We start from the raw sequence: 13826 nt of genomic DNA on the forward strand, positions 1-13826 counted from the left end.
CTGTAAGAAATATTAACCATTCCTTACATCACTTATGCGCCACCAACCTCGGGAACTAAGATGTTATGTCTCTTGTGCCTGTGATTACACTGGCTTACTCACCCTTCTAGCCGGAACACAACAATACAGAGTACTGTTATTTGGCGGTAGAATATCTGATGAGTGGGTGCTACCTACCCAGACGGGCTTGCACAAAGCCCTAACACCAAGTTATATAAATAAATTCCCAAAAAAAGTTAAATAAATAAATTCCCAAAAAATATATAATAGAAATAATCTTTAGGCAATTCCATCCCTCTCATTATAATCACAGCCAATCTACAAACACTCATCAGTTTTATTAATGCTAACGTGTTTTTTTAAATGTTTTCTTATAGTACAAGTAAAGTTTAAAATTCATTTGATATAATATTATTAATTTTTCAAGGTATAGAATATTAAGAAGTATTTTAGTTTTCGATTCATCGAGTCTTTAAGAAAAGTCAGATGTATTAAAAAACAAAATGTTTAGATAATTCATTGCATAGTATTCACAGAGGCAGTAGACGACCGCTTCTTACTTCGCAAAAATGATAGTTTTAATTAAAATATTTGTGTTAAAGTATTCAAGCATATTATAATTTTAGTAACGAAATTCCGAAATTTAATATTTAACTTTGTGTAATTTCAGGATGAAAAGGAACTGATTAGAAATCTCTCTTCGGCCATGGACGGTCCAGAACCGTTAGTGGAAGCAGATGAGTATTTGCAACCAAAATTCAATACGATGCCCGGATCAACGACAACAAACACAACAGTCACAATCGAAGCGCAATCGAGCAAGCCATGTGCATCCGCCACTTGGGTTAACAATATAACGGGCCAAGAGGGCGCCATCATTGACACTTCCAACAGGTCGGAAGGTTGGGATCGAGACTTACTGCGATACAATAATTCCCGGAATCCTGATGGAACCGAAATACGACATTATTATAATAATGGAGTATGTGCTTCTGATGGCTCGAATTCTAGGTATTGTAGCGACCCGATGAAAGGAAGAACAGACTGTTTGGAAACGAAGTTCGACAGCATTTCGAAGGTCAAAGAAGCGCAAGTGGGAAATCTAAAACTAAACTTGCCTTTGGACGAGGACGACTATCTAATGCCTTCACCGCAACACACCCAGAACGCGTCGGCTTATATGGATCTGATTGGAGAAGCTGGAGAGGGTAACGAGGGAAAGGACTTACGTTACAGTGGTTTTGTCGCATCTAAAAGGTGCATAGACAACCCAGAATATCTTATGTCCGAGCAAAATATACCTCCACAGACATTAGGAATCCCGACCGAGCCGGTTCCACTCGAATCTCTAGGTACCAGCGAGGGCAGTACGGGAGAAACCACACCAAGACCGGGCACCAGCAAATACCTACCACAAAAATCGGTAGAAGAGGAGTCCATGTCCGACCACGAGTACTACAACGACTTGCAGCGCGAGCTGCAGCCACTGAGGCGGAACGAGACTACGGTGTAAGCGCCATGGATGCAGCTGTGACTCTCGACTCAGAGTCAAACTGATCTCTCGTCGTTTCGATTGCTGACTACTTACTGTAAACGGCGCTCCAGCGCCTCTTGTGCCATTTATGCGATGGCTAGTGTTAGCTTGTTGTAAAAACATTTAACTAAAAATTTATCGTAGTTATTAAACCAGTTTGTTATTTCTTCTACTTAATTATTGTAAAAACTGTTACGAAACTATAATTTGTAAAAATTATTTCACGAGTTGCTTGTATGAAGAAGCACCTCACAAAGTATAAGTTATTTATTAATTTAGTTTAAGAAAGGCTATGTTTATGTTTCCCGACGTTATAATTATAAGTAAATGTTATTTTAATTTTATAACTGTGATAATTAGATTAATTACATTACAATACTACATTACATTCAAATTTTTATTTCGCTCAATAGAACTGTATAAATAAATTGAACGACATTGTCATTGTTATTAGGCTGTCTATTTGTTTGTCAATATTATACGAATAGTCTTACTTTCTGTATTTGTGGTGCTGGTTTAGTATACGTAAGGAACACCGAACTGAAGCGACCACGCTCACCGCACATTCTAGACTAACAACAACGTCTACTAAAGTAAACGCTATCTGACCAGTAGATACAAACCAGTTAAAGTATTTACTCATAAACTTAATTTCGTGATCTTGCCAGTATGGGGACCATTTTATTTGTAATTACCTATACGGTTTCTTGCCTACATTCCAATTTTGTTGTAATATTCGCGTTTAAATGCTCCTACATGCACGGTACTTTTAACACTCGTAGAAACGCTAAAGATAAAACTTCGAGAATTCCATTTTATGACAAAAGACACTTATCACAATAATCACTGCCTCTAGCAAAATAAACTTAAGCTCAAACAATTTCAAATGCAATCGTCGTTACGTATTTCATAGTTAAATAAGTTTTATTTAATATTCGACCAAACCTTCGTTTGCCATGTATAATGTAAATATTATTATTTCATTGCGTTATTGTAAATCTAATAGATTAAAATAATATTTCTGACACACGTGCAGAGCTGTACGCCTTGCGAGTCATTGTTATAATATGTTTAATGTAAATAAAAATATAAACAAGATTATATCGGAGCTGAAGAGCTGTATACAAAGTGTGCCATTTCGTGTTAAATATTTTATGAACTAAATCTGAGTTTTTATATTAAATTCGTTTATCAATCGAAATTATTTTAATTCCATTTTTAACATTTGTTTTCACTATCGCAATTATTTTTCATCATTTAATTAGATTAAAAATAAAAACGTAGTGATAATCGAGCGTTAATAAATGTCATATTAATAATAATTATTGTGAAAGCATTTCAATATATGTTAAACTTAGATATTATTCATAAACATACATTATAACCGTATTCTAACTGAATTATTTATCTCGTTTCAAACTGGCTACGTCTGCGAAATGATCAAGACAAAATATATCTTAGTTAAAATACGTATAATCATATTTATGAATAGGTCCGTTTACATATACTTAAATGTAATAAGCATGTCAGGTAGCTGCAAATGAGACAGGTGAAATTATTTGGCAGAAAAAAACAAATGGCAGCTGGATGTAAATTTGCAGTTAACTGTTACTAGTTGATGTCTATAATACCTACATAATATATAATGTGCGATGTACTTCAATCAAATTTTAAAATTAGTGTTAAATGGCTAACATATTATTCTGAATGTGTAGATAAATGTGATGACTTATGGTACATGTACCTTAATAAATGAATTAAATTGAAAACATTTTGAGTTTGTATTCAAATTTTATTTTCGTTCATAAAGATATATCTATTTTAGTTAATAAATAAATGTATAGTATATTTGTATATCCCAGATACCAATTTAATCACAGATTCAGACAGATTACCTCAATATGGAATGGTGAAATAAGTTTAAGGTAACCTTTAGCATTTCATTCCTAGGTCTACAAAGATTATCGCCGGCAATCGTTTAGAGGTGCTCAGGGCTCATTTTTGAGTATTTAAACGTTCACGTAGACGACACAGGGCCGTCTTAGCCCATTTCGGAACCAGGTGTGCCTACCTATATAGGACACTGTTTAGGACCTATATAGGACATTTTTTCACTATAACTAAAACGTCCAGTCTTGAAAAAAGCTGAAATGGTATCCAATTTAAGATATTTAATTTAAAGTTATTTGCGGTATTTCTTTATGATTAAATGTCCAAAAAAGGCTAAATGACAACCAAATATAAAATAATATAATGTAACTTGCAATAATAATTACCGCTGCGTTATCGTACAGTGCAAAAAACACCCTCATTTTCTCTCTAATTATCTTTTTGGGCAATATCAATCTAAAATGGAAAAATCCACCCGACGTAGTAGCCTTGATGTGAATGTTAGTTATCATAAACACACAACTCGATCACTTTATTAAGACCAAGAGTTTCTTATGCATCGGGTACTTTTATTTCATAGGTGTATTAATTGTTGTATATCCAACTCCGGACATCGTAACAATCAAAATCTTTTAAACAAAGTTTTACTAAAATGGGTCAATTTGTTTTTAAGTGATGCTTAGTCTTTTCAACAATAAACACATTTATCAGATCATGATAAACTCTAACCCTTCAAAAATATTTTTTATCAATTTCAAATTTCATCAATTCTGAACTAAACTAACTAAACTGGGATGAAAACGTAATTTCTTTAATAATCAATAAAAAAAAATCTTCACAGACAGAGCGATGGACGCTATTTATAGTTTGAGGAATTTTATTTGCGCTTCGAGGAACTTAATGATTGCTCGAAGTTTAATATTTACCATTATTTATTTATTTATTTATTCTTTATTGCACCCAAACTTAAAACTAAAAATTACAATATTGCTACACAAAGTTGCATGAGGTGCAACGGGCGGCCTAAGGCCTTATCGCTCAGCAGCGATCTCTTCCAGGCAACCTTTGGGCAGACGATCATAATATTTACATATATGGGAAGGGTACATTAATTTAAGTCATAATATAATACATACATAATATAATAGTACACAATACACAGATAACAATAAATATATATAATATAAAAATATACTATAATAAATATTTACATAAATAAATACATAAATATATATATAATAAAAAAGGAGATATAAAAGAACAAAAAATTAACAAAGAAAACGACTGTGCGCGTCTTATAGCTAAGGATAATGAATTCCAAATTCGAGTAGCTTCAACAGTGAAGGACTTAGAATAATAAGAAGAATAGTGGGAAGGAATGGAGAGAATTAAATTTTCATTCGAGCGAAGTGCGCATTATTTCAATTTTTTTCAGTATTGATGTAGTTTATTCACGATTGTAACAACTACTATCTTACTATAAGTAACTATCGCTACTGTCAACTCATTGGCGAGCTTTTAGACATCCTATCGATATCTTAGTCTAGGTCGCAGTTAAAATTTAAACCATTTTTAAGTCAACCAACATGCAGGAGGCTCACATAATAGAAAGTGACTACCACCGTCTTCCGGGCAGCTGCAACACTGGATAAATAATAAATCCTATAAGATTGTTGAAGATCGGCTCAAATATAGCATAATTTGAAAATAATTTGAAACATACATAAATTGATATATACAAGAATTGTTCATCGAACATTATAAGATTTACATTTTACATGCCGTATAAACGGGAATATTGTGAAACTGCAGTTTCACTACCATACCCATATAAAAGATCACTGTTTGTCGGTCAAACCCGATGACGCGCGTATGGATGGCGTACTTTAACAAATAAAGCTTTCTTAAACGACATTTATATCTAACCTTCCACGGCATTATATATTTTACTTTTCGCCTGTAATTAACGAACTAGGCGTTCTAGTGAATAAATGGACAAACTCAAACAAGTGTAAAATTAATTATTTGGAATTTTGTTAATCATATTCTACCAGTACAAAAAAGGAAAGGGCTTTATTATTACAAGCAAAGTAGCCTTTTAGTGGACTAATTTAGTTTAATTCATTAAGAACAAGCATACCTACCCTCATGCAAATTCACACTTGTATATAAGAATTAAAAAAATCAACAAATCAATATTCAAATTGTCACAAATCTTCAAAGTAATTGAATACGAAGAAAAATTATTCATCTGAAAGACTTGTTTCAACTGAAGATATATTATTAGGGAATATTAACATGTATACATTCATTCATGTGTTATTTGTAAATAAAACAAGTTGGTTGTGTACGGAAAATTTTAATTAAATAGAATAAAATATATCAATACAAATAGTTAAAATAAATATTATTAATAAAAATTAATATTAAATTTATGCTATGGAAGGTATCTCTACCTTTTGAGCATTCCAAAACTTTCTTCCTTTCTCATTGAACCTAACAACTACCTTAATTTGTTTATTTTTTTTTGATATTTCGAAGTTTGAGATTCAAAATACAATTTTAAATCTCAGCCCTTTTTCTTTTAATACAAAACATATAATTGAAGAATAGAAAAATAAATTAAAAATAACAAAGATAATAAATAGTCATAACCTAGCCTATTGAGATTATTTATTAATTCGAATTTAATCATCTTATTCATTGCACAGTACAAATTTGCAAGAAAAAGACAAAAAATATTTTAATTATAATTATAATACAACATTACAACATACTTTATTCTTAAATACATTATTCTAAAATAATGCAAGTTAGCCTAGTACATAAATGCTCACAACGCCCTTAAATTAAGTTTTATTCGTTTATATTCCATACATTTGGCATAATAAATGCGAAAAATCAAGTGAGACTTTCCTTATAATATCTTATACGAAAAACATTCACCAGCTATAAGTTAAATATAGAACTTTATCGTTAAATACCTTGACATTAAGATACCTATTTTTAATCTCAATAAATTAATTGCCGGGGAGAATCCCCTAAACATAATATTACTACTGATAGAACAAGAATACTTTGATCTGGAAATACAATTTGAAATGTCTAAAGGACCGTTGGATACTACCAGTTTCGACTAGAAATATTGATAGACAATACAATTGACTTCAGAATTGAATATGAGAGTTTTAAAAATGTAAAAACTAATATCATCGACAGCAATCGTGTGACTATGTGTAAGACTATGCATTATTTTTATATTAAACTCGCTACCGAATAAAATAAGGGTCTACATAAAAAAAATATATACAACATAAAAAAAAAAATTGATTTTTTTGTGTCAACCCGCTTAAAGGCATAAACAGAAGGAAAGAAGGCATATACCCAGGCAGGCATAAACAGAAATTTTCAGAACAATCATTGTAGGAATGCATAGAGAACAAAGATAAAAGTTTTAGGTTCATACGATAACTACCTTAGAGTAATATTCATCTCTTGAAAGCGATTATAAATACACCAAGTTATATTCTAATACATACAGATCTATTCTGGAGCAACTTTAAGTCACCAGCACTGTTATTGTAAGAACTCACTTCGATCTCATCCGTAAAGTGTTAGTAACCGACTTATATGAGATATATCTGATAAGATATCTTGTTGTGTTTACAAACAACATAGTATTGTTCATGTAACAATTTTTGACATTTCACGATCGTGATTCGCGGTGAGTTTCGAGTTCTTACATAATAACTCTACAGATCGACAATAATAATAATAATCAATTAATCAAAAATAAGCCTTACGTCTAGTTAATTTAAGTACGAGAAATGTTTAATTATTAATATTTAAGTACAACTCGATTACATAGTTACATGTATATGGGACGCAGTTATTGGTCGGAGTTGTCCTTCTTGTTACGTCTCGATCTCCGATGCTTGCTGCTGGAGAGGATCTCGTAAGCTCGCTGAATGTCCATAAACCGTTCTTGAGCTTCTCTACGATGCTCTGGTTTCGCCTTGTCCGGGTGGTGCTCGCGGGACAGCTTCCGCCAGCGAGAGGTGATTTCCTGTTGGCTGGCATCACGACCTAGATCGAGGACCTGCGACAATAATAAAATATAAATAAAATTACATAAACTATCAAGTGAGTACTAATTGTGCAGTATTCATCAGCACCAAGATAACATGGAGTGCCAGAGCTCAAATCGGGGATTTTTATAGTTATTCTTGGTAGAAGTTACATTGCAAAATTCTTTAATAAAGTGCAATTTGTACTAACACATTTTGAGATGTGTCCTCAGTGCGCTAGTAAATCATTCATTTTTTTCTATTTTAATACTATTGAGCTTCAAAACATTGAAATCCAGATCCAGAATGACCAGGCATTGTATCTTTCTTATAGCTGATTTATTTTAGTGTTATCAAGGTCAAAAACAGTTATACTTTTTTGTCCATCGTTACACTGCCGGTTATAATAAGAGTACTCATTGGCTTATGTACCTTGTACGCGTTCTGCTCTCCGTGCGGGTCGGACAGGTCTATGATCTGCTTCCACACTTCGTACCAGCCGTGGTGCTGCGCGAACTGATACGTGTCGATGAGGCACTGCTTCACGTCCAGCCACCTGTCATTTAAAACCAATTATAATTAATGTAAGTAAAATGGTTTAGCTGATGAAGACGGACACGTAGTGATTCTTTTAGGGGTCCGTAATAATTATCATATTAATTATTACGATGTACGGAACTGATGTTAATTCTATATGAGTATATTACTGATAATATTACTGATAAAAGTATCAACTAAACACTGAGGCATTTATAATTTATTTTCTGACCTTTAGTTATATGAGACAAAATACAATTATTGTGACAGTAATGTAATATGTTTCATACCAGGGGCTAGTAAAGAAATGATGTAGAGCTTCATAGACGGGCACTTCATCACCCTCACTGTCGGTGATGGTGCCGTGGAAGTACAGGTAGCTGCACCACAGGCCGAGGTACAGCCCAGCGCACAGAGCCAACACTACTATACGTCTGTAATAAAATTTGTGATAATTACCAACATAATCATAAACAGAAAAAAGAAGCCCCCGGGGCTGGTTATATTATTGCGTTTTATATTGATTTATGAAGTTATAATTTTAATAATATATCTAGCTCAATAGGTAAAGTTATAAATTAATAACTAGGCACTATATGTACTTGGCGCTAGGGCTTCGAGTAAGCCCGTCTGGGTAAGTACCAGCTACACATCAGATATTCTACCGCCCAGAAACGATACTTGTATAGTTGAGTTCTTGTTTCAAGAATGAGCCCATGTAACTATAGGCACAAAGGACATAATAACTTAGTTCCCAAGGTTGGTAGTGTATTGGAGGGGTTAAGGAATTATTAAAATTTCTCACGGCGCCAATTTATATAGGCGGTGTTGACTTACCGTCAGGTGGTGGTGGTATTTTATATAAAAAAATAATAATAATAAGAAACTGTATCCATTTTAAACAAGTTATCGTTTGCATTTCTTTTAATTATTTAACGTGAACGATGACAAATATCAACATTGCATGTGTGAGAAGAATAAAGGTGTAAGTTCGAGTACATGTTTTTAATTGAGAACTCTATAACAATGTGTAGTAAAGTGAGAGTGCCATATCACGACCACATATTTAAATTAAAACTATATAAGCATAGAACACTTCGAGATACCGATATGTGACACACTGCCCTCAATACCGAACAGTTGCTTACTTGACATAAGTTTAGTAAACAAGTCGTAATACGAAATACACGAATAACAATCCAAGGCGACGAGGGAACTGTTTAAGTAAAAATAAATTAAAATATTGTCAAACCAAACAGTAGTAATGGACTATTCAAATAATTTAGCTATTTCCACTTTCAACACCCAGTTTACAAACACACAATTTCTATTAAAATGAACCTTACATTAAGCCAACATTTTTATTATTTTATTTAAAATAGATATCGCTGATAGAAATTGGCGCTGTAAGAAATACACATTGCCAACCATCGCCAATGCACCACCAATCTTGGAAACTAAAATGTTATTTTCCCTGTGCCTATAGATATACTCACTCAATTACCTTCACCGGAACACAACAGCACTAAGTATAGCTGTTTTGCGATACAATGTGTGCACAATGCCCTACCACTAAGTAATCTTTGTTTTCATACCTGACCACATGGGTACGTTTCGGGGGCGTTCTGCGCCACTGCTTGGAGAACGAGTCGAATGCCAACGCCGAGGCCAGCACCATTAGGGTGAACCACACACTCTCGTCGTAAATGTAGTAACGTAGGGGGTACACCGCGTAAGCTGCTAGCACTGGCCATTTCAGGCTACCCCTCTCTCGGCCTATATTACCAACTGTCCATACACCTATAACACAATCGACAGTCTATAAAAACAATAAAATTATTTTTTCTTTCAGTACAGTACAGTACACAGTTAGTGTTTTATAAAGATTAGCTAGCTATAAAGATACTTTATATATATGGTTTATAGAAGGAATTTATTAAGTGTAAATCACTAAATGTTATTAGTTATTTAGTACAGTAAATAAGTTATATACATATATTATTTTTATTTACTTTATAGTAACTGTAGAAAAAATAGTGTGAGTATCAAATAATTAATTTTGAACTGAATTAGTTTTATAATAACTAATGGATTTTGTGATATTATGCACTTGACAAATTCTTTCAGTAAGGTAATATTCTCTCAAAATTTAGTAGAACATTATATTATTTTTAAATAATTCAAAATGTAATATACACACAATGATATAAAACTTACCGAGAGCAGCAACAAGTGGTATGAGACAGTTTAAGTATCTGAAATTGATGCCCCAAAAGTCATCAGGTGGAACCGCTAACATCATCATTTGACCCCAAGAATACCCAACCATGAGCATTCCAGTGAAGCGGTTCATGGAAAATGGAGGCTGTCGAAATAGTTTTTTGTTTTAATGTTATATACTTTTAATTTTAAAATTTTGTAATGTTCATGCTAATGAGGACAGCAACATTAAACAAATCGAATTATTTTAAACGAAAATATATACATAGCTCGATTACCAAACTGAAACTCATGCAATGAATTAAATGTGAAAAATGACTAACACTCACAGCGCACTAATGTCTTACAGAGAAAGGCTTAAGTCTTATGCATTTGCTATGTTAGTATGCTAATTGAATTAAATCTAAGTCAATGTTATATTTTATAATACATGATGTGGTTCCAAAGTCAACATGTCAACTCAACTTGTTGACTGAATATTATGGTGTTTTTAAATTAACAAGTAAAAAGTTATGCCACTTGGACAGAAACAACTAGTGAAAAATCTCATTTGAATATGATCCGTTAAAATGTCTCTGTTTATATATTGGAATGGAAAATATTTTGACAAACGACGAAATGTTGATAGGAAATTGTTAGAGAAATTAATAAAGGTAACCAAACATTTTATACAAATCATTGTGCACATTGCTATTGGACATTATCTTAACGTTTAGTTTAAAAAAATTGTATGTGGCTGTAGTATTTACATTGAAGCTAGTCGACACAAAACAAATATGACATATGTGTGTAACAATGAGTTAAAATTGTAATAAGTCATGTGAGACGCATTCAATGTAGAACATCTGTGTACAAGGTTGTGTTTATGTATTGTTTAGACTTCTCTTGTAGTAATAGTTTAGTAATTTTGACTTAGCCTAAGATTATATTTACGATAAAAAAGCCTGGACTTAGCATTCATTGATTTACAGCGGGATATAAACAAATTTAATTTTACTTTATTCACAAACTCAACTATCAAAATGGTGGAAATGAATAACTATTGAGTTTCTTGCCAATTCTTCTCGGTTTAATTTACTTTCCAAACCGATGGTGAACCATTTAAGGCAGTGCTGTAAAATGATTCAAAAATACTTTTATGAACATAGTCGAAAAAGAATACTTCCGTTTTTTATTTTGCTACGTCAGTTATGTATAATGTATATTCATCATTTTTTAATGACAAAATTTAACCAATTCATTTATTATTGTAAATTAAAGATTCAAGAGATTAAACCTTTGGTTAATTAAGGTTATTATTATATGTGACAAAAACCATTTTTGTGTTAACAAACTAAAATATAGCATATTCAGAATGACCAAAGCAAGACATGGAATTTAAATATGTTAAAATAAGTCATGTACACATAATCTTTAAGCAATCTTTTATATATAAGCAGATGCATGAGATGATGTTGAACTATTACGTAAGATTGTAGAAAATCCATTTCAATATTATTTTAAAAATCTGCATATAATAGGAAAAGCATGGTTATTCAAATTAAAAATTCCCGGGTTATGACGAATTATCATTTTAGAATAAAATATGAGATAGCCAATTTAAAATTAGCCATTACCATTTCTCTTAGTATGGACATAGTAAGATGTATTCCTTTTTCATCGTAAATGTACTTTCACCTAACAAAGGGTGTACAGTTATTATATCCTTCATGATTATATGCTTTATATTATTAATTATATATCATTGTAAGGAATTCTTCACAGATAAAATAAATACTTATAAATATTTAATAGACTGATATTAAGCAAGGCTCTCAAGGGAAAATTAAAATTTTATTCAAAAATACATTTAACATCCTTATTCAGCAACATTATTGAACTTGGATTCTCACAAAATAAAACTAACCCAATAATTAGCATGCAATAAACAAAATAAGCTTGATTTTATTTACCTTAACCTATAAACGTTTTCTCCTAGGATAGTACCTTGCCTAATAAAATAAGAGAATATAATTGATACAATTAATTTTTATATATAACAATAGTTAAATACTTAAAAATATATGTTATAGCTGGGTTTAGTTCCAATATAGAAAGTATAGGATTAGTACATACATATATTACATTAAATGGTCTAATTATTTCACCCTCACCATTTGTTATATTTAATATACTCAAACCATAATTATGAAATCTCCAAAGTTATAAGAATCAATGAATGATATTATAACTTTTTTTTTTATGGCATTGGTTGGCGGACGAGCATATGGGCCACCTGATGGTAAGTGGTCACCACCACCCATAGACAAAGGCGCTGTAAGAAATATTAACCATTCCTTACATCACCTATGCGCCACCAACCTTGGGAACTAAGATGTTATGTCCCTTGTGCCTGTGATTACACTGGCTCACTCACCCTTCTAACCGGAACACAACAATACAGTGTACTGTTATTTGGCAGTAGAATATCTGATGAGTGGGTGGTACCTACCCAGACAGGCTTGCACAAAGCCCTACCACCAAGTAAGTAACTTATATTTTATTGGTAAATTTATGCTTTTAAAATTAAACAAGAAATGTATTAAATACAAATATTTTCTCTCCACATATAATGTTGTTAGATATATTTCAATTTTTTTCAGATTTATACAAAATCTTTTACTATAAACTCTGACTAATATTGAGGACTATTTTCATGCCTTTTCATCCAAAAAACATAGTCCAAATTAGATTCAAAGCATTTTGTCCAAAGTAGCGTCTAATCAAAATTACTAAATAATTTTTATACCAACCTTCTTGTTCTGAACCATTCTCTTGACTAAATCTTGCATGTATTTTGGATCTTCATTGGCGTCTTTTACATAGCGCGGGATACAAAACATTTCTCCCAACCAGCCGATACCGAAACCTCCAAGAGTCGACCACCATACGAATGCATGCTTATCTCGACGCAAGTAGAAATGATGGACCCCGAATATTCCACCAAACAACCACAATACGTACGCCCAAATAACAGACTTTTTGCCAGGCATATTAGCTCCTTTAACAGACATTGTTAAAATGTTCTACTTAAATAAATTAGTATGGAATGCAAATGAAACTCAGACGAGAAATTTTCTACAAGACGTATTTTAAATAATTAACTTGAATTAAAGTGACTTTATAAAACTGATCACTTAATGACTTATGAATTGAACACTTATGAATTATAATAGAGCTCAGTTCATTTAATTCCTAATACAATAAAATATTTTCCGAGATTCAACCGACGAATAAATGGATTGAAAACAACTGACGTGACATGATGCTATCGGCTATACGTTAGTCTGTGTACGTCAGCCAGTCCGATCGGATACTTGCTCATTAAACCAATACACTATATTGATTAATAATTGTTTATTAAAAGTAATAACAATTTTTTAATAAAAAAATATAATAATATAATAATCTTTTTAAGAAAAATAATTGAAGTTCAAAACTCAGTTTATCTTATTGCTTACGTAAAATTTTGTTTTATTATTTTTCTAATATATTTAACAAAAAAACACCATAATCATTTCGTAAAAGTATTTCCATTC

At 32.0% G+C, this 13826-nt stretch overlaps 2 protein-coding genes across 3 annotated transcripts in view; one reads left to right on the plus strand and one right to left on the minus strand.

The window, feature by feature from the left end:
- The window catches only part of LOC125075758 (epidermal growth factor receptor), a 100964-nt gene extending 97659 nt beyond the window's left edge, over positions 1-3305 (plus strand). For both annotated transcript variants that reach the window (XM_047687480.1, XM_047687479.1), the window contains exon 5: positions 671-3305. In XM_047687480.1, coding sequence (XP_047543436.1) covers positions 671-1513 — 843 coding nt within the window. In that variant the 3' untranslated portion in view covers positions 1514-3305. The remainder of the gene's footprint in view (positions 1-670) is intronic.
- A 2543-nt stretch (positions 3306-5848) lies between these two features.
- LOC125076139 (dnaJ homolog subfamily C member 22) lies at positions 5849-13531 on the minus strand. Its single transcript, XM_047688114.1, has 6 exons — positions 13041-13531; positions 10246-10393; positions 9624-9828; positions 8319-8462; positions 7924-8047; positions 5849-7523 (listed from the first exon to the last, which is right to left on the minus strand). The coding sequence occupies exons 1-6, from the start codon at positions 13299-13301 to the stop codon at positions 7314-7316; spliced, it is 1092 nt and encodes a 363-aa protein (XP_047544070.1). The 5' UTR covers positions 13302-13531; the 3' UTR covers positions 5849-7313.
- Between the last annotated feature and the right edge of the window lie 295 nt (positions 13532-13826).

Source organism: Vanessa atalanta, chromosome Z (genome assembly GCF_905147765.1).
Source record: "Vanessa atalanta chromosome Z, ilVanAtal1.2, whole genome shotgun sequence".
Taxonomy (NCBI): Eukaryota; Metazoa; Arthropoda; class Insecta; order Lepidoptera; family Nymphalidae; genus Vanessa; species Vanessa atalanta.